Below are 22,274 nucleotides of genomic sequence, written 5' to 3'. Positions count from 1 at the left end.
CGACTTTTCCCGACCAACCAAAATTTTGGTCGCGAATTGCTTTTGCCGACCCTCAATTGGCGACCAAAGTAGCGACAAAAAAAATTGGTCGCGGATAACTTTTGCCGACCAAAAATGGACTTTTAGCGACCAATTTTTTGGTCGGCAAAAGTGTTAATTCTTGTAGTGTCTACACATTGAACGGTCCAGATTTTCAAAACGAGACCCGTGGTGGTTCCCTACGAGCCCAACAGTACGGTCCAGTTCAATCCCGGACTAGACAGAAGCTGGACCCTTGTTCATTGACCAGACCAAGAGCTTTCAATCATAGAGGTTTGTCTCATTCTAAGCCTTTTCAAAATGTAACAAGGTATGAAATCAATTCATAATTAAGAAATCAACACCATCTTATTTATCATTTCATACAAATTTTGTGAAATTATTTGGTAGGTCTAGTTTATCACGTGGCCATATAACTAATCAGTAATATTATAAATTCAAAAATATATATATGTATAAATTTATTCAGAATTTGAATTATGTGGAACAGATTTGTTGTTGATATAGCCCATAACACTTCCTCCACCATACACCCACTTTCTAGGTAAATTTCTTGGTAAAATTTCTGAGTTTTGTATCTTTCCGATTGTATAATGGTATGAGACAAGTGAGAATCTTGTGTAGAAAATAAAGATAAAATAGTCAGTTGTTCTCCTAATACTGAAATGTCACACTTGTAGATAATTTCTCAATTTCATGAAACATTAACTCTATTAATGGCCAATTATTATTTTCTTCTTCGTCCATGGAAATGAAACAAAACTTGAGACCCCTTTACTTGTTACCCAAATATATGGATGATGATCCTCGTCAATTCGTATCATATTGCCTGATAATTTTTTTCTTTTTATTACAATGAATCACACAATCACAATTAAAATAAATACAACATATTATTGTTACAAAGAAATTCTTAAAATGAAAGAGAAACTGCAACAAATATGAACATTCAAACTTCTGAACTTCCACTAAGTCGTAATGATTTTTATAATGAACTAATTATGTTGGTTGTGTGATAAAATATTTTGAATCTAAAGTATGTTAATTTTACATCTACATAACTATGTAGCACAAGCTTCGTTCAGCTAACATGACACCTCTTCTCAAGTCTTTTTGAATTTGGTAAAAAACGGGGGCTCAAAATTATGAATGAGTGTATAATGTAGACTATTTTGTTCACTTTTAACTTTTAAATGATTTTTCACATGTAAATTGTCATAAATGTAGTAAATTATGTGCACGTGACTCCAAAGGACAGCAATAGTTTATCAGATAAAGTTGAATTTTTTATAAAAAAAAAATGTCTTTGCAAGCGTGTATTTCAAAAGTAATGTGAAAAGGTTAGTGTTTGGATTCTTATCAGATAATGTCTTTTTAATGTGAAAAGGTATATGTTTGAATTCTTATGATAAAAACGGGCCAATTCCAGAGCAATTTGAGAGTTGCATTAGGTATTATATACAAGTGTTGATGCTTATTGATGTAAGTTCTAAGTAAATGCATAATTAATGGAAAGCAAACTAATGCAAGTAATTCTGTTAAAAAATAAATAAATAAATAACTAATGCAAGTAATTAATCGTGTTGTTAGACATATTTGTTGGGCAGTCTAAATCCTCATAAGTACTTAGACATTAATCACCCGAATTTTAGAGTAAGGGCATTTATGATAATTCTCTACTTGTAACCTATTATCTTATTTATTTATTTATTTATTTATTTAACGTATCTATAGTTAAGGGAGGCGACTCTCTCTTAAAGGAAAAATGCTTAGGAGTTCTAATTGAGCACTCATAATATATCCCTAATGATATGGAATGGATCTCACTCCTCTCTATCTCTCTCTATTCTCTCTCTCTTCCAATTCATTAGATCAAAATATAGGTGACATATTACGGGGATATATCACCACTCCTCTTAAAATGTCCAAATTTTGGAATAAAGACATTTATGATATTTCTACTTGTTATCCTACTTTTTACGTATTTATAGTTAAGGAAAAATGGTTCTCTTAAAATCTTTCTAACCATAGTGAAAATCATAGTAAAGTCACAGAAGTCATAAACATAGCCATAATTTTGGATGAAGCACGTAAACTTTGTATTCTTTTTATGTACAGTAATTTATCTTTTTTGTAGATTTTTGTGTTTCATAATTTACTGATTATAATTAGGTGTTACGAATGCTTAGCTTATGAATTTAGTACTCAATGGATAAACTCATAACCATATCATGAATTCATTAGACTTCTTTAATTGCTTAGAAGATAACTAATTCCACAGCTCAATCCTTCATTAATATAGAACTATCATTATGGTTACATAAGGGGGCTTATGTTTGTTTTTTCGCCCTTTTTTTTCTTCCCTTCTTGTCAAGTTGGACCATGTTTTCATGGTGGGATTTTGATGTGGCCTCCACTAGAATCGATTTCTTTATATGTCATTTAGAACTATTCTATTTATTTATTTATAAATTATTATTATTATTATTATTTAATTTGTATTAGTGCGTACCATCAAAATTGATTTCAAAGATAACTTTTCATATCCTAGAACTTCAATTAATTCTAATTGAAATTTCTAATAGATCATTAATTGGTCAAAAAAAAAAAAAATTTCTACGACATTTAAATATTTGTTTTCATACTTTCAATACCTCAAAAAGATGTGGGTACATATATTGTTCTCTTGTATATAGTTTTTTATTTTTATTTTTTGACATCTCTAATCATATTAAAATGTAACAGAATAAAGGAATCAATTAGATCAGCTTTTATCTAGTGCCCTGGTGATTGATTCCCTTTTTGTTTTTGTTTTTGTTTTTCTGTTTTTGTCTTCGCAACAAACTAAAGCATTAGAAAAAGGGATTTGTACACTATTTATCTCTGAAAAGCCATATTGGTTCAATTTCTTTTCTTAAAAAAATAAACAACAAAAATAGGTTCAAGGGTTTAAATTACTATTCAACTCTAACTCATCAGACAAGATTAATCTTTTTAACAAAATGAAACAATTAAAAAGTGGACACACATATTAACATCTAGATATCAAACTAAAAGTCACCCAATAAAGATGTTTAATTTTATACCATCCTTCTATCCTCAGTCAATCAAATCTAGACATTCTCATTGTCACTACTTCCCTAATCACTTTCATTGTTTTATTCTAACTTGATTTTTTCATTTTCTTAATTAATGTGCTCGGTGGTTAAATGGCAATCTCTTTTTGCTTCCTCCCTTTTTCTTTTTTCTTTTACCAGTGCGTGTCCAGACTTGGTGAAATCTGTGCTTCATATAAATAAAGTTAGGGTTTTTGTTTTTTTTCTTTTGTGACCATTTTAGTTGAACCTTCTCCTCACTTGTTTTTATTTTGTTGAAGCATAAGTGAATTAGTCCAGCATTGCTGCTCATCTTTTCTGCTATATACATTTGACCACCATTCTCATCTAAAACTTCAAAATGATAGAGAGAGATAATTTAATTACTTATATTCTTAATACGCTTCTCATGCTCTTTCATGTACTCCAAGGAAAAGCAACTATCAGTGGCATTTTAAAAGTACCATTAAGACTATAAAAAAAGGACTTTTTTTAAGTGTGCAACTTACACCTTACACTTATGCCTTTCTGTTTATTGTCCTGTTTTATGTTTACACCTTCCACTTACACCTTTTGTGTTGGTTGCATATGGTGTGCACTTTAAGGGGTTGCACACCATAACAGCACCCTAAAAAGAAACAGAAATATTTGGTAGCTCTAAAATAAGAGTTTTAAAGGAGCTCTAATGGATAGGGCTCACCTATTGATGTGATGTGTGTGTCTATGCTTGTGATGTTGTTTTGTTTTGTTTTTTTTTCTTGCCACGTAAGTAAAGCTTAAATTAGAGCTCTACTGCTAGAGCTCTCTATCACTTCCGAAAAAGAAATGCTGCTAAAGTCCTAAGGTCACTACAACAAATTAAGATTTTATACACGAAAATATAAGGATAAAATTACTTTTTAGGAATGAATTATTTTTGTTACTAAAAGTGTCATTATTATAATTTTACCGATAAAATTGGATATTTAGTTATGAATTACTATCCTTTTAGGACAAATTTTTTTGTGTAAAAAAAAATCTTTTTGGGACCAAGTTATTTTGTCCCTAAAAGTGCATTTATTAGCAACATTTTTAAAAAAATTTCGCTAAAACTCCCCTTTTTTACTTTTCATGACAATCTTTTAGCAACTATTCTCTTGACAATAGAAAGTTGTCCGCAAATATTTTTTGCAATCAAATTTTCACTTTTAGGGACAAAAAAAATTAATTCTTAAAATTCTTATTTGTTGTAGTGACATATGTCAACTGTAACGAGTTTAATACATGTAGTCAGATTCGAATGCAAAAATTATTGTCAATTTTGATATATTGATGAATTGTTGAACACAATGTCCTTTTAAAACTTGGACAGTGCTTCTCTCTGTTCTTGAATAGGATGGGATCATCCAATTTGGGTTTGTAAGCCCTCCACAGCCCCATATATTGATTTGTTAATCTCCATAAGTGGATCATTCACAAAAAAATATTGATATGTTAATTGTAATTATGTAATTTCATTACATTTTTTTTTTGAATTAACCGATAAGAGAGTAATTATAAATATGAGAAATATTTATATCATCTAACAGAGTACTAACTCACAATAGTTAGAAAATCAACCACACCTAACACCACTAATATATCAAGCCCATTAAATCCAAGCACAACAACCGCTATTAACTACAAAAATGATAAAATTAGATAAACGATAATGCTACGTAACTCAAATTTTGTGACTCAAAAGTGGCTCAAATGGCTAAAACGACGTCGTTTTGAATAAAGAACAACATAAAAATGGCCAAAACGACGTCGTTTTGGCCATTTGAGCCACTTTTAAGCCACAAAATTTGAGTTACGAGATATTTTCCTTAGATAAAATCATGTAGTCTAAAATACGAACTATCAAATCATCAAAGCGATGTAATAGGTGCAGAAGTCTGACCTGAACGAAAGACTGGAGAACAGAAGAATCCTCAAAACTTAAACGGTTAAAAAGAAAAGTAAATTTACTAATTATAATTTTTAACTGCTAAAAAAGGCTTTCGTGTTTTTACTTTTGTGATAATGACATGAAAATGTAGTATATCATTTGAATGATCATATAGATATATAGATAGATACATATGATGGGTTGTTGATGATTAATAAGATGACTCTTTTGTCTCCACTCTTTGGAGTATGAATATGGAGGAGTGTGTGTGAGTGTTTGTGTGTGTTCGGTCCAGCAAGAGCACTATCACAAAAAAGGCGATTATAAAAAGAGCAACACGACATGGATACTCCCCCCGCTCCCTCGATTCATTCCCCTCTCTCTCTCTCCTCTCTCCTCTCTCCTCTCTCCTGTCTTCTCTTCTTCAATCTCCCATTTTAATTTCTCACCTTTCTTCAACTTCTTTTGATAATGGCATCCAAAGAGAGAAAAAAATAAAATGTCATGAGTTGGAAAGCCTTAATGGGGCTCCCCCATTTCAGCTAAAGATATATAGACTTTTCTTTCCTCAATATAGGTCTACACCTACATGTATATCATTCATATTAGTACTCAATGTCTTAACTTAGGTCAAGTTTGGTAACTCAAAAATAATTCATCTTTTTATTTTTTTATCTTTTTTTTTATCATATCATCTCTTTATTTTTCTGCATATCTTTTTATAAAAAGACAAAAAGTGCACTTATTTAGATCATTCCAAACAACCCCTTAATATGTATTTTAATCCAATTTACATGCTGCGTGAAGGTACTCAAAAGACTAATATTCACATGTTCAAGCCTACTCTTAAGGATTGTTTGAGATGATCTAAATATGTACTTTTTGACTTTTTATAAAAAAATATATAAAAAAAGTAGAGAGGATACATTAATTGATGTAACCTAAAAAAGATAAAAAGATAAAAAGTATGAACTTATTTAATCTTCCCAAACAAGGCCTTAATTGATGTGGAATCGTAACATAAGGGTATTTTTGATAATTTTTTACTTTTGACATGTTATCCTAATTCTATCATTATTCTTTGTATCCTTGTATAACATTCTTTGATCATAGTGAAACCCTAACAATAGTAGACATAACTCTAATTTTGAAGTAAATTTTGTATTTACAATTATTGCCCAGATGTTATTGTATGATATTTTCAATTTCACCAATAATTAGGCGTTACTAATTCCTAACAAAATTTACCAAATGTAACTTGAAAATAATCAATACCGTACATACTTCACATTCATTAATCTGATTGAATAACATTGACTGTGTAATTTTAGTATTGGTAAATGAGATTTTTCCTTTTTCTTTTTGATTCTTGTCATTCGAACATAGTTTCAAAGTGGTAAATTTTATATCTAGTCTGATATATATATATATATATATGTTTGTGTGTGTGTGTGTGTGTGTGTGTGTGTGTCTAGGTATATAAGTAACCAATCCAAGCTGAAAAATGCATTATTAAAGAGACAAAATATAAATGTATATCCCAGGTATAAGGTGGTATCAAACAGGATTTTCTTTTCATCCCTTTTTCTTTTCTTTTCTATTCGAATTAGGACACGGGATGGGGACATTTGAGTACCCGGCCACCATGAGATGAGAGAGTGGTGCTAGCTACTGTCTTGCTTTCAGCATAAAATCACCAATCCATATACCTAAAAACCCTTTAGAATCATTCTAACTTTTGAACCCTTTAGTTCTAGGAGGGTCCTCCAAAGGTAGCATAGTTTTGTTAGGAATTGATATATCTAATTAGAAATGGTTATACGTAAAACAAAAACAAAAAACGAAAAATCAAGCAAACACACAATACAATGATTTGCGTGATTCACTCCAAAACTAAGGTTAGATATATTGTAGTTTTCACTATGATTAGAGGATTACAAAATCTAAGATAGTCATCTATCCCTCAACGAAGGATATGTTTGGCATAAGTTTTTTTTACTATTTTTGTCACAAAACGACAAAATAGATTAAAAAATCAATAAAATAAAATGTCACATCTAAACCATAATTATTTTATTTTTTCTCTCACAAAAGTTAAAAAGGCCAAAATGCTCATCCCAAACGAGACTTTTTAGCCCCAGACTAAAATAATCAAAAAGTCAAAAAATCAACCAACATTCCAAACAAAGGCTAAGGCCTCGTTTGGGAACAGGCTAATTTAATAACTTTTTGACTATTTGACTAAAATATGAGTTAAAAAAAACTAGTATGTTTAGAATGCCTTTTTGGCTTTTTACGAAAAGATGTGCAAAAAGTAGAGAGAAAATAGAACCTTTGACTTTTTGGTATGGGTTGTTGATTTTTTGGCTAATTTAATAATTTTTTGACTTTTTTACTAAAAGGGAGGATTCCCATACGAGACCTAAATATATAAATTAAAATAATAGAATTCAAATGTAAAAATACAAAAATATTCTTAAAAAGTGATCCCCACTATCCCAACAATAGTTTTACAATCAAGAATGGTCTAGTAATTAGTAATCAATATTTGTCAGATTTTACACTAATTCAATAATAGTTTTACAACAAAAGGCAAGAAGGTGGTGACCTCAAAAGCTGAAAATTTTTAAGGGGTCCCCTTAATTTCTATGTCACGGTCACCTAAAGTTAAAATTCTCCAAGAAAAAGGGTGGGCAAATTGAGCTAGAATGTGCTCCCTACCTTTGTTTGGGAGAGAAAAAAGTATACTTGGCTTTTGGAATTATACTTAGGATTCCTCACTTTGAAGATCATTTTAGCTAAGAATAAAAGAAAATTTGTGGGGGATGATCATATTGTGTGATAGGCATGGCTTGGGGCCCTATAATTCACAAATATCTCTTACAATTGAATTTTCTTTGACAATAATTATACATTCAATGCATTGAAAAGTGAAGGGGGAAAAAAAGTCTATAGAAAATTACTTTGTGACTTTAATTCATTTTAAGTCGTATTCAAAATAAATTTACGTCACATATTGAAATTTTTTTTTTTGTGCATATATGTTGTAGCATAATTATTATTATTTTTTAAAGTATTTGGGTGACCTTTTGCTATTTGAGTTACCTCTTTTATTCTTTCAATTAGCATTAAGTCAGATTTTAAACATCAACTAATATATATAGAGATTTCAGATTTTCTATACGCATACTGATCGATACTGCTCAATTTTAATCAACATAAGTATATACATGTTACACTGAGTTTTAACTAACCAGTTAATTCAACTACCAGAGTTTTATATGATGGGGCATTCATGATGGGGTGATAATGGTGGGTACTCTAATTGCTATCAAAATCCAAATTTTCATAGATTTCATCAATATATATTCATCCAATAATCACTATGCATCTCACCTCACCAACGGGCCCTGATTTGTTGGTTAATAATTTTCAGAGACCTTTTTCTTTTTCTTTTTTTTTTTATTATTATTTTTTTTTTGACAAATTTCACTTTAATTCCTCTGTAATTTGGCTTATGTGCACATAATCCTTTGTCATTTAGAAATAAGAATATAATTCCAGGTTCTTTTGTAGTTTGTAGACTAAAATACACCATTAGACCAATTACTACTTAAATGACAAAACTAAATATTGTCGTACATAAATAACCTCATTGTTCAAATATTATGCAAACTGTTGACATTTGCAAAATTCACTTTGATCCTATATGCTTTACTCCATGTGCAATTAGCCCATTTGACATTTGAAAATAAGCACATAACTCTCTCATGTCTTTATACATGTTTCATACTTCTTGTTAACTTAGACAAAATGTCTAACGGTGCACTTTAGTCTACATGCTACAAAGAAATTATGTTCTTATTTCTAAATAATAGGGAGTAAACTACACATGGAGTAAATAACAAGGACATAAAATGAAGTTTGCCCTCCCTTTTTTCAAGGGTTGGTGTCTGTCATCCCTACCTAATTAAGTGTTTCGAAGGCAAGATTATTCTTATCAAATACACTAATTTACCTGTAAATTACTTACATCAATTAAATTAACATTTTACTATTAGTGAGAAATAAGCACACTTTTTTACTTTTTATGAAATACAGGTTATGTTTGAAATGATGTGATAGAGAGGTGATGTAACTTAAATAGGATAGTGATTTTTTAACTTTTTGACTTTTTTAATATATGCCAAACAAGGCCTTATATTTACGGTGCATCTCATGACTTGTAAATTCTCAAGAATTGGTCATGACATATTTATCTTTCAGAGATCAAGATTTCTAGCATATTTATAAAAGGAGGTATTATTAGCAAAAGCATATGTAGTATTCATGTATGTACAAATTAAAGTACCACATTGTACATAATATAGTTTAAAAAGGGAGAATTACATGCAGATAGGAGTTAGGAAGAAAATTATAAATATATGAGAGGTGAAAGTGTCACTTTCACTCCTCTATGCATTGATAATTTTTTTTTCTTAATTTTTACCTGCATATAATTCTTCTTTTAAAAAACCACAAGTGCAAACATGTACGACCATGCAATGCAACAACATATGTTTTTAACCCAAAATAAAATAAAATAATAATAATAATAATAATAATTGATAGTTACAACTGTTACTGCCTTCTATGATTTGCCCCACTATTTGTCTCCTTTGATGTTTAAACTAATCCGACCTTTTTTTTGTCTGATTTCATTTCAGTCCTTGGGTGGGCTATCATGTTTTTAATTGTTTCCATTTAATTATCTTTATCAGTGCTTCATCACCAAACTAACCCTACATTTTTTTTAATTTATTTTTTTTTTTTTTAATTTGACCCTTTTAGTATTGGTGAAATGGTCCAAATCTTCATAGCTCCCACTGATCTAAACTTATTAGAAAATGCCATGCCTCATTAATTTAAAGAAAGATAAGGGCTGCCAATACACATTAGATTTACACTACTATATTTTAAGAATATATATATTCACAAACAACAAATTTATACACAATTTCATACTAGAGTTATAGTGTGCCAATAACTTTGCCGAAAATAGAAGTTTATATTAATAGCTCTTGTTTTTAAAATAATAGAATTCAAGTCAGTCATATTATTCTAAATAAAGTTTTTCTATTTATATGGTACTACTGTAAGTAAAGTGATATACGTCACTAAATTTTTATCCCCATTTTATATCACTGTCTACGCTTATGATTGGCTATTTGTAAAGAAACAACTATTAAGAAAAAATGGAAGATGATTAATATCATTCCATGAATCTCATCATATAAAGCACTAAAAAAAAGGTAATGCTATATAGGACCTGTTTAATGCATTTTTTCTCAAGTTAAAAATTGATAATCAAAAAATAAAAAAAAATAAAAAAACTTCTCAAACTTTCAAATAATTAACCTTTTAAATAATTTTTATCACACAAATTATAAGCAAAAATAGCATCAAACAATTGAACGTATACTAGTGCACTACAATACAACACCGGGAGCCACACTTGTTGGAACAAACTAAAAGGCATTAATAATAAAGTGTGGTATACATACAAATATTCAAAGAGGAAAGTCCTAATAAATCATTATCTATGGCCTAATGTCTTGTGCCAACCAACCCCTGAATTCATCTAAATCAAGTGGTCCAAACAGCCCCTCAACAATTTATGCAACTATTCCCCCAAAAAGCTGAGAGAATCGAGATCAGAAACAAGTCCAAGAGGAACGGGTGAGAAATTGTACTCCCCAGCATTTGTTGCAAACCTTGTGATTTTCTTCATGGTGGTGGTCCATTGATAGAGACTTCATTTGTCTAGTATTAAGGTTGTGTTTGAATCAAATACTTAATGAATAATTTGTGAACGGAAAAGAAAAAAAATTTAATTGTGTTTTTAGAATCTATTTTGTTTTCAAAAAAAAATCAAAAATTAGTTTGGTGAAAAAAATAAAAACTCTTTGTAGTTTTATACTTTTGAGTAATTTTTTGTTTTTCTTTTTTAAATATATATTTAAAAGAAAAAGAAAAAAAAGAAGAAGCATGTGTATGTAATGCATGGGTATGGCAAATGAAAGTAGTGTCTAAAATGTATGTTATGTTCACCTTTTACACCACCATGCCATCAAGTCCCATTCTTCTATCTTTTTCTGATTAAAAAAGATTAAAAAATTTATGATAATATATGCAAAAAAAAACCAAAAACAGTATACCAAATGTCGGGAATCTGTGTTGCGGATCTTGGGCACACCAGGGGACACTCACAAGCAAAAACACAAGACTTTTAACGTGGTTCGACAAACCGGCCTACGTCCACGGGAGCGATGTTGTTATATATCAACAAATGGAGGAGATTACACACTCTCAACTCACTGTCTCTCTATATAACACACTCTCTCACACTCTCTGATACACAAACAGAATATAGCTCTCACTAGCTCTCTCTGTTTTGTGCCTCTCTCTCAGCAGTGTGTTTCTCTCTTGCTTGCTATGTTTGCCGTGTGTTCAACTCACCATCACTATTCCATTTTATACACCAAAACAGAAAGTGGAGGAGGCCTCATGGGTGTGTTGGCTGCCAGCCCAATATTCTCCTTTGAGCTGCTGTCCAGTTGAAAGCTTTGTCCCACCATGTGAAGACTTCACATGGCCAACTCCATGCTTTCTCCTTTGTTGCTGGCGCATGGCAAGCCTCATGGCTGCCAACTCAAGCCTCATGGCTTGCCAACTCATGCCAACCTCTTTTGCCTTCCTTTTACCATGTGGGTTGGCCACCCTTCCATATGGCTGCCAACTCAATTTGGGTTGATCTCCTACAAATCACCCCTTCAACCCATATGAGGTGATCCATAATAGCACCCCCTGCCTGGAGTGCCCGGCACCCCCTCACTGGGGTGCCATGCAAAGCTTACTTTGCAACTCTTTGAGATGGCATCTCTCCCTTCCATCCAGTCTTGGAGAGATCCCAATATGTCTCTAATTCAAGAGCAAAAGAAACTTTCTTCCCTGGGACATGCTTTGCTGTCTTGGTCTCTTTGCTCTGAGCTGTCTTTAAAATTGGCCGCAATGGCTACGTCTTGTGCACCTCCGAACTGCCTCCATGCGTTCTTGTACACTTTGGTTGCCATGTCTGCTGGGCCCTATGTCTCTTCTGTGCATGTCTTGTACGTCTTGCCCGGTAAGTGACAGTAGCTCCGTCTGTCACAACCTTCTCCACAAGCCTGTACAGATTCCCCTCCAGTCGTCCATGTAGCATCACCGTATCTCCATGGATGACTTTGAGATTTCCTTTGCTAGATGTGAAGCTATAACCCTTCATGTCTAGCATACTTAAGGAAATTAGATTCTTCTTCAGTCTTGGCACGTGTCGGACTCCATCCAACGTGAAAATTTTTCCATCTTCCATTCTCAGCCGTACTGTTCCCATGCCAACAATCTTACTCACAGTGTTGTTAGCCACTCGAACAATACCTCCATCCTTGGCTTGGTAGGTAGAAAAAAGTTTCTTATCCATGCATATATGATATGTGCTTCCGGAATCTAAGATCCAGTCAGGTTTCGTCATACTCGACGAAACTGTAAATGCATACTCATCCTTAGCATTTACTGCAGCAGCGACATTTGATGAGCTCGCCTATTCCTTGTGTGCCTTGTCCTCCTTGAGCTTTGCATAGTCTTTTATGAGGTGATCCTCCTGATCACAGTAATAACACTTTCTCCTGAAGCCTGACCTTGATTGCGAACGTCCTCTTGATTTGGATCTACCCCGTCTATCATTGGACCTACCTCTGCCTTGCTCATTTTCTGAGGCAACCATGGCATTTCCTTCTGGGTGTTTGCTACTGCTACCTTCCTGTTTCTTCATCGACTCATGAGAAATGAGCGTAGCAATCACCTCATCCAGTCCAAGAGCATCCTTCCCGTACAATAGAGTTGTCCTGAGATGCTCATATGATGCAGGTAGAGAGACCAGCAAGATCATAGCCCTATCTTCCTCCTGGGTCTTGTCTCCAATGGTGTCCAATTCCATTGTGATCCTATTGAACTCGTCCAGATGTTCTGTGAGGTTCACACCTTCTGGAATTCTAAGTGTATATAGCTGCCTCTTCAGAGATAACCGGTTTGTCAAAGACTTTGACTTGTACCTCATCTCTAACTTTGCCCATAGCTCCGCCGGATCTACTTCACTAATGACTTCCCGGAGTGTGTTGTTCCCGAGATACAACTGAATTGTACTGTTTGCCAATTCCCTCAACTCCTCCCACTTGTCATCCTTCATGTCTTCCGGTTTGTTGGACTTTTTGAGAAGAGCTTTCACCAGACCTTCTCGTGTTAAAATATTTTTCACCCTTTGCTGCCACAGGGTAAAGTCATTACTGCCATTAAAAGGCTCAATCATGAAACTTGCGCCTTTTCCTGCCATTGTAAATTTCTTCCCTTTTTAAAGAAATTCCGATTTAAGAATCTGACCGTACGGATGGGTCCGGAATATTCCAAATAGTTGGAACGCACTATTGGATCGCCAAAAAACGGACTCCGAATGGCCTAGATCTAGCCAAAAGAGTTTGAATGCCTCCGATTCAAAAACTAACCGTACGGATGTGTCCGGAATACTCCAAATAGTTGGAACTCACTACTGGATCGCCAAAAACGGACTCCGAATGGCCTAGATCTAGCCAAAACAGTTTCAACGGTTCAGATCTGCTGAATCTGGTGCGCCTGAGAAGCACCAGATAATTCCTCCGGATCGGCTGGTCAACGGCGCAGTCAGCGGCTCGGTCAACGGCGCAGGGGCGCGGTCAACGGCGTTGCTTGGCTGGCGGCGCGGCTCCGGCGCGGCTCGGCCTGGTCAGTGGCGCGGTCAACGGCTCGACGGCTCGGCTCGGCTCAAGATGACGTCAGCCTGACGTCAGCTTCACGCGCGCCCCCACTCGTCTTCTTCCTTCGTCGGCGCGTGGGTGCGAGTGGCCTTCACTCTCGATCTTCAGGTGGCGCGTGGCGGCGCGTTAGAGCTCCGATTGGCCTGTGGTTTGAAGTTTTGGACTCCTCTCCTCCTGGCCTTCTTCCTGGTATGCTCAAAAGTGGATTTTGACCACTTCGAAATCTGGACACTTTCGGAAAAAACTCGATTTTTCTCCACCCGGGCTTTGATACCAATTGTTGCGGATCTTGGGCACACCAGGGGACACTCACAAGCAAAAACACAAGACTTTTAACGTGGTTCGACAAACCGGCCTACGTCCACGGGAGCGATGTTGTTATATATCAACAAATGGAGGAGATTACACACTCTCAACTCACTGTCTCTCTATATAACACACTCTCTCACACTCTCTGATACACAAACAGAATATAGCTCTCACTAGCTCTCTCTGTTTTGTGCCTCTCTCTCAGCAGTGTGTTTCTCTCTTGCTTGCTATGTTTGCCGTGTGTTCAACTCACCATCACTATTCCATTTTATACACCAAAACAGAAGGTGGAGGAGGCCTCATGGGTGTGTTGGCTGCCAGCCCAATATTCTCCTTTGAGCTGCTGTCCAGTTGAAAGCTTTGTCCCACCATGTGAAGACTTCACATGGCCAACTCCATGCTTTCTCCTTTGTTGCTAGCGCATGGCAAGCCTCGTGGCTGCCAACTCAAGCCTCATGGCTTGCCAACTCATGCCAACCTCTTTTGCCTTCCTTTTACCATGTGGGTTGGCCACCCTTCCATATGGCTGCCAACTCAATTTGGGTTGATCTCCTACAATCTGGGGCTAAGTGACAACTTCATTGTTAGCTAGGCTTTTTTTTTTTCCTTGCTTGTTGAGTGGAGAAACTGTAAATTAAAGTAGCTTTAATTGCCTTGGCCTTCCGTGATATCTCCCACTACATGCATTTCAATTTATACAGGCTTAATATACACTTGATTAATCGGGAAAGCTATCAGTATTAGTTAAAGTAAAATGATATTAAGAGTATCAAATTATAGTTATGGTTTTTTTTTCCTAAATCATCAGTACCAATGTACCATACAGAGTTTTTTAGCCCAACTGATAAACTTAGATATGGTATAATGTTATTATTTAAATTATACCTTCAACAATAGTAAAAACCACAATAGCTATGAACATAACCTTAGTTTGAAATGAATCATGTAAACTTTGTATTCTTTGTTTGCTCGTGTGATTTATCTTTTGTGTGTTCGTTTTTTTTTTTTTTTTGGTGTTTCGTGTCATCAATCCTATTTAAGTATCATGAATTCCTAACAAACATATACTAATAAACAAACATAAACACAAATTATTTCGCAGAAAAGTGAATGGAATTCTTGTGGAATGTGGGCTCATCCAGCAATACTGCATTTTGTACTTTTCTATAATAATTGGTGTTTGTATTGTTTCTGAGATTTGAAAGGAGCATTCCATTGCTTCATAATCAAGGTCTGACATAGATGATATAGATCAATGAATAACGGAGGATGGGGGTTTGAATGTTAGGTATTAACCCGAGAGATAGAGAGGCAAGCTTGTCTGCAATCTAAGGGGCCAAGGCTCATAGGAGTGTTTTGGAAAGAAAGTTAAAAAGTAAATTTTTGATTTTTTTTCATAAAAAACATGTAAAAAATATATAAGGTAATATAACTTAAAATGGATTAAAAGTAGACTTTTAATTGTATTGTCAAATTGGCCCATAGACAACAGTCATGGGCCAGATCACTGGCTAAGGAGTCTATTCATTGAAATGAAACCACAAAGAAAATTATTCAGTGTCTATGGGTACCACGTGTTGACCAATCAGTAAATGTCACAATGTCTTGTTGTTTCCTCAATTATCAATACAAATTTGTAAGCATCATTTTTTTCACCAATCACAGCTGATTTTGAAAGACACAATAATGTCATGATCTTATGCCATGATCTTTTGTTGTCTTCTCAAATACCAACAAAAACTTATGGGCCTCACTTTTTTCACGGATCACATCTGATTTCGAGCACCAAGTAGTCATGCCGTGCCCTTTGGGGCATGGAATAACTTCTCCACCTTTATTGCTTGAGGGACCAACTGTGAGGCCCTTCTCTGCACTCATCTAGCCTATGCCTCACAAAATTCCACAGTTAGTTCTCAAAAAGTTCTTCCTCTAAATGAAAACAAATGGCAAAGCTACAAACTCTTCATTGTCATTCACGTGCATGGCACAGTACAATAAAGAGAGAGAGAGAGAGAGAGAGAGAGAGATATGAAAAAACAAATATATAAAATTGTATTGATGAATCCAAATACAACACTCATGAAAAAAGTAAAAGGCCCCAAAGACCTTTGTATGGTTAGGCCCAATTTTGGCCTTTAAAAAAACAAAAAATGAATTTCCGACATGTAACCATTACACGTGCAAAGATCACTCGAATAAAAAAAAAATCCGCCAAAAAAGCACACATACACACGTGTGGAACACACCATATATCAGTATGTACACACACTTAACACTCAGTAGTTTATAATTACATGAAAGCCATCTTTTATTCTCCTCTTCTTTTGCTGTCCAGTTGAAGCAATGATGTGTGGCCTAAGAAGATCATGACAAGCTTGACTATAATATCCCATGATGAATAATATAGCTCAAACTTCAAAGTTTCAATCTTCAATCCCCTTTATTTTTTAACTAAACCATTGATTTTCTCTCCCCTCTTTTAACCCCAAATCCTCTATCATGGTCCCACCATCATCTCCCTTTCATTCAATAATCCATACCAACTTTGAATTCAATCACCCACTTCTTTCACACTCCATGACTCTTCCACTATTAAACAATCTCTCTCACTTTCTCACATAAAAATTATATATGTACCAAATCCCCTTCCCTTGGGAATCTGCAAAGCCAGTAATGAATGGCAATGCCCACCAAAAAACACCAAAAAAAATTATAGCATATCTCTCCAAACTTCAATACATACAAGACATTATATACTAATAATCTACACCAATCAAGTCAATTTTTTTTTCCTTCTTTTTCTCAAAACTCTCTCCCCAAAAATATTGAGGATTATAGACAACTAGGACCACCATTTTCTTTTGTTTTATACCTTAATCAGAGCTCCCTTTGTCATCATCTACCCACAAGCTTTTATTTAATTTTCTCCTTTTAAAAGATGATGATGAAGATGAGGATGATGAGTCACCCGGCCCGATGCTGACCTGAGTCATCACTCGGAGTTGTGGTAACACTTTTGGAGCCTTCCTTCCCCTATTATCAACAGCAATTTCCTGCATCAACTGGTAGCAGCTGATGATTTTCTCCTACAAAAAAACAAATATTTTCCAAGTTGGCATATATTCAAATAGATTTACTATTTTTTTGTATGCCCAACCTAAATCATAATAAAATGTTCTTACTTTTCGAAGTCCTTCACACCATGATTCAGCATGTGCAGGATTGACAATAGACAAGTTTGGAATATCATGGGCTGCACATAGAATAGTTGCAGCAGCAATGCATGACGGCCAGTACTCAAGAAAACTAGCCTCTGTTCACATCATCATAAAATTCAACATCTTAGTGTATATTCAAATTTAGTCTGAAAATTCAAAAAAAAAAAAAAAAAGTGTGTAGTGTGTATACCCAGAATACATTTTATTTTCGAAATAAATTTTAAATATTTTTCCTGTATTATTACCTTGGATATTAGAAAGGATAATTTGAGTAGCCCTTGAAATCAGAAACCCAGTATAAGTTCCTGTTGAATCCAACTTGTACGCAAAATAACTGATGAAGCTGAAAGGTGTGATGGACCTTAGCCTCCAATCCAGAACAGTGAGTACAAGAAGCTCCATCCGTCGGATTGTTCTTGGTTCAAATATATATTTTGCACCTTCCACCTATGGAATCATTATTCAGAAATGTATTATAGTGCCCATAAGTTTGATTGGGTCAACCAATTTTTTTATTTTTTATTTTTTTTATTTTTAACAAAGGCAATTAGATGATAAAATTACCTGAAGATCCAAAAGGGAAGGAACCAGAGGTTCCTCCATCTTTGCAGCTAGTGATAAGCAAGCAACCGATAGGAGTTGCAACGGCCACCCGCTTGTTTGCTGAGAAACAAAAATTTAAAAATTCCATACATTCAATAAAAATTCAAACAACAATAAGAGTAATGATATAAAAACAGAATATTTGTATAAATTTCAATATAGAATGATGCAAGTAATTATGATTCCATCATTTCAAAACAAAAGAATTATAATTTTTCTATTAATTAAGATATAATTTATGCTAGATGGTTAAGGTTACTCTGTGCACTATTCATTGCTAGTAAAAATTTCAAAAGACGAAGTGCCATGTATAATTGAGAGTGCAGAGTTTAGAAACTTTTGAGTACAGATATCCTGTGTGTGCCATTGATTAATAAGTAATTTTGTATGTTTAGAAGACGACAATCTTGCAGATGATTCTTTAATCACTGCAATATTGACTTTCTTGCCCTCATTTTTTTAGTTTTGCAGTTTTTTTTTTCTTTTTTTTTTAATTCGCAATTAAAAGAGACCAATAAGTTATTTGGAATGATCTACATAAGTATATTTTTTAATTTTTTATGAAAAAACGTACAAAGTGGTAGAGAGGTGATGATCCAAAATAAGAAGTGATATTACTCAAATAAGATAAGAAGATGTGCTAAAATATGCCAAACAATCCCCAAGTTAATGACCATGAATGATATAAGAAAAGTTAAGGGTAAAGACAGCATCAAAGTTTTTAATATTTTGCAACACTTGGGTCACCACTACTAGTATTATTATGTGCCATTTTAGGAAAATGTCCAAAAACGTGGCTGCCAAAAAAGTCAAAAAAGCCATTTGGCAAGTGCTAAAAACACAACCCTAAAATTACAAATTAGAGCCTATGAAAAATAAATAAAAAAATAACTCTCTTATGTTGGGTAAGGGTATTTTGGTCATTTTAGTTTGATTTGACACCATAAATAAATATTAAACTAAAAAGCAAAAAGCCAGCTTTTTAACAACTTCCCAAATCACTTCCAAAAAAGTCAAAAAACTTGATAAAAAGCCAAAAGCCAACTTTTTACCAACTTCCCAAAACGATGACTTGCATTGATTCGTATATGTTAAGACAACTTTGGTACCCTACAAAAACAATTAAGACCGTGTTTGGATCAGATTTTTAACTGACTTTTTAATCAACATTCATCTTTTATGTATATTTTTCAATTAATAGATTTTGCTTTTTTAATTGGCTTTCGGGGTATTTTTTTGGCTTTTGGCTTTCTTACATAAAGCCAATATACAAAAAAGTTTTTGCTTTTTTAATTGGCTTTCGGGTATTTCTTTGGCTTTTGGCTTTCTTACATAAAGCCAATATACAAAAAATTAGTAAAAATTTCAAAAATCAAATAATAAAAACTAATAAAAAAGTTGATCCTAACAGCACTAAAAGTTATACAAGGCATAGTGATCTACTATTACGACCACAGGTGCAAAAATACTATACAGGCACGAAAATACTATACAAGCACAAAATTATTAATTAGGCGATCTTACTTTGTGAAGAGTATATATTCCTCATATCACATCGTCGCAATTTGTTCAAAATACTTGCTATCAAACTAACTTATTAGATCAGCTCAAAAAAAAAAAACTAACTTATTAGACCATCTTCAATTCTCTATTAATTTTTTATTCAATATTTGATTTTAAATTTGAGTAAAAAAATTAATTTAATATGAATTACCTTAATCTTTACATCATATCTTTATTAATATCTTTTTAAAAACTTCTCTCTCATTCCAAATTTCTCTTCTAATAAAATTTGATGAAAAAAATTATCTCCGACGCTTTATCTTTCTAAATCTTCATCAAATTCAAATTTGATATCAAATTCATATTTGGTAAAACATTTAATAAGTTCTCAATTTAATTAAAAAAAATGATTCTCCATTAATTTGATAAACATTTAATAAAATGATTGGACATAGAGAACAGGGATAAAAGAAAAAGAGAAGAAATGAAAATGCTCTTAGGCGGCTTGGTTTGGGGTATACTAAGTACTACAAAAAGTTAAAAAGTTAATATCTTATTTAAGTCACATCATCTTATTTAAATCACATCACCTCTCTAACACATCACATCAAACCCAACCCAACCCATATAAGCCAATAAGTCAAAAAGTGCATTTTTTTAGAACATCCCAAACCAACCCTTAACTTAGGTTTAAATCATGAATTTGGTTAGTAATTTTAAAATAAAAACTATAATGTTAATACAGTATAATTATATCTCACTCACTGTTATGTCTTTTTCTACTATTTGACATAAACTAAATAGTTAATTGACATGTGCTAAAATAGCACATACTATTTTAACATATTATCCTATTTAGATTATAATTATCTTATTTAATTCATATCATTTTTCTACCACATCATTTCAAATCAAATCTATATTTCACGTTTTTTTAGTAAAAAGTCAAAAAATATACTAATTTAACACTTTCCAAATCAGGTAATAGTTAAATAAATACACTTATTTGAATTACAATATTTCTTTATTTTTCTACACACATTTTTATAAAAAATTAATAATTATATTTATTTAGATCATCCAAACAAATCACATAATCTAACACTCCTTTAGTGTTTTTTTTATAAAAATACAGATAATAATAAAAATGTCATAATTTTAAATTTATTTACTAAAAGGCCCTTAACACATTAATTAACACACTCTGACACACACTAGTAGTACATTAAAGTCATTACTGAGGTCCTTGTCAAAATGCTTAAAAAGTCAACAATCATTATTAATTGCAAACTATGACAAATTTTGTTCTTGAATCAAATAAATGAGCAAATGAGAATATTACTAAAAACAAAACCAAAAAAAAATTAAAAAAATTATTTTATACCGGCAGGCGGCGAGAATATAGGTAACGATCTAAGTAGTTGACGGACAGATACGCCGTTAGCGGCTGGAATCCATAGTAAGCTTGAACCTGCAAACAAAAACAAAAACAAAAAGGCAAAACATCAAACTATTATCACCTCCATGTAACTTTAATCTAGCTCAGATAAGCCAAAAAAAGAATTTGTATAGATCGCCGTCAAATCTGACGCATCGCCGATTATCGGACGGTTCGAAAACCGTCTCGGTGCATGCTAAAATGCGCTGGCTAGCACGCAGCTAGAATCATATTGCATAATCGTACAGTACGCATCCGGCATATGCTAGCATATTCACCGAACGCTAAAATGATGTATTCCAACGTAATCTACATGATTCGGTGAATCGCACCTGCGCAGGTTAGTGAAGAGTGACGAAGAAGAAGAAGACGATCGGAGAGAGGAGAGTATTGATAGAGATACCTTGAGAATCCATGCAACAGAATGTTCGCGAGCCGATGCATCGGACGACTGAGACTGAAACCTCTCGATGTAATCGATTCCAGGCACGTAATTCCTCTCGTCTTCCATAAATCCGGCGATCGATTCTTCTGTATCGGCCGGAGATTCGAGGTCCGACGACGAACATTCCGGCAAGTCTCTCAACAAGATTTCGGAATCCTCGCCGCATAGTAAGTCGGAGAAGCAATCGTCGGAACAGGAGACTGACGTCATCGCCGGTAGTTCTTCATACTGGTGTCGTCATCTTCGTCGGAGAAGAAATCGGAATAGTTAGAGAGAGAAAGAGGTTTTTGAGATTCAAGTTTGATGGAGTTTGTATGTGATTGCTTGGATATAAATATGACTATTGAGTGGTGTGTGTGTGTGTAATGTATTTGTTTTTATTAATTTTGTTTTTTTGTGAGATTAAATATCCGGAAAAGGAAAAGAAAATGTCTTCGATTATCATTTTCCCGGGAAAATAGAATACCATTTTAGGAGAGAAATGTTTGAGGACGAGGCGTATTTGATGTAGTTTGATGTTAGAGTCTACTAGCAACCGCGTGGACCTTAACTTATATACGATGTCGAGTGTTGTAGACCCAAGTATTCGGATTTATATATATATATATATATATATCTATGTTTTCTAAGGGACTGCTTCCCTCTAGTTTTAGATTGAATTGGATGATATTGTTAAGTCTATCATTGTCTCATTTCGATAATTTAAATCATTTAATATATAAAATTTATTGAGTAGAATATGTTTATAAAAAAATTACGTTGATCGAATATTGATAGTTATTTTATCGGATCAGATTTATGTCAATCGTTTATTTTTTTACTAATCATTTTTTTATATAAAACTTATTTGA

At 33.5% G+C, this 22,274-nt stretch overlaps 1 protein-coding gene across 1 annotated transcript; it reads right to left on the bottom strand.

Moving 5' to 3' along the window:
• Positions 1–16,245: 16,245 nt before the first annotated feature.
• Positions 16,246–22,004, bottom strand: LOC114295458 (cyclin-D1-1). Its single transcript, XM_028239694.2, has 6 exons — positions 21,382–22,004; positions 20,925–21,011; positions 17,999–18,097; positions 17,680–17,881; positions 17,399–17,529; positions 16,246–17,302 (listed from the first exon to the last, which is right to left on the bottom strand). The coding sequence occupies exons 1-6, from the start codon at positions 21,631–21,633 to the stop codon at positions 17,090–17,092; spliced, it is 984 nt and encodes a 327-aa protein (XP_028095495.1). The 5' UTR covers positions 21,634–22,004; the 3' UTR covers positions 16,246–17,089.
• Between the last annotated feature and the right edge of the window lie 270 nt (positions 22,005–22,274).

The sequence above is a fragment of the Camellia sinensis genome, chromosome 10, assembly GCF_055761805.1.
Source record: "Camellia sinensis isolate YWXY chromosome 10, ASM5576180v1, whole genome shotgun sequence".
In the NCBI taxonomy this organism is placed as follows: Eukaryota; Viridiplantae; Streptophyta; class Magnoliopsida; order Ericales; family Theaceae; genus Camellia; species Camellia sinensis.
This window is presented reverse-complemented; position numbering and strand designations above follow the sequence as displayed.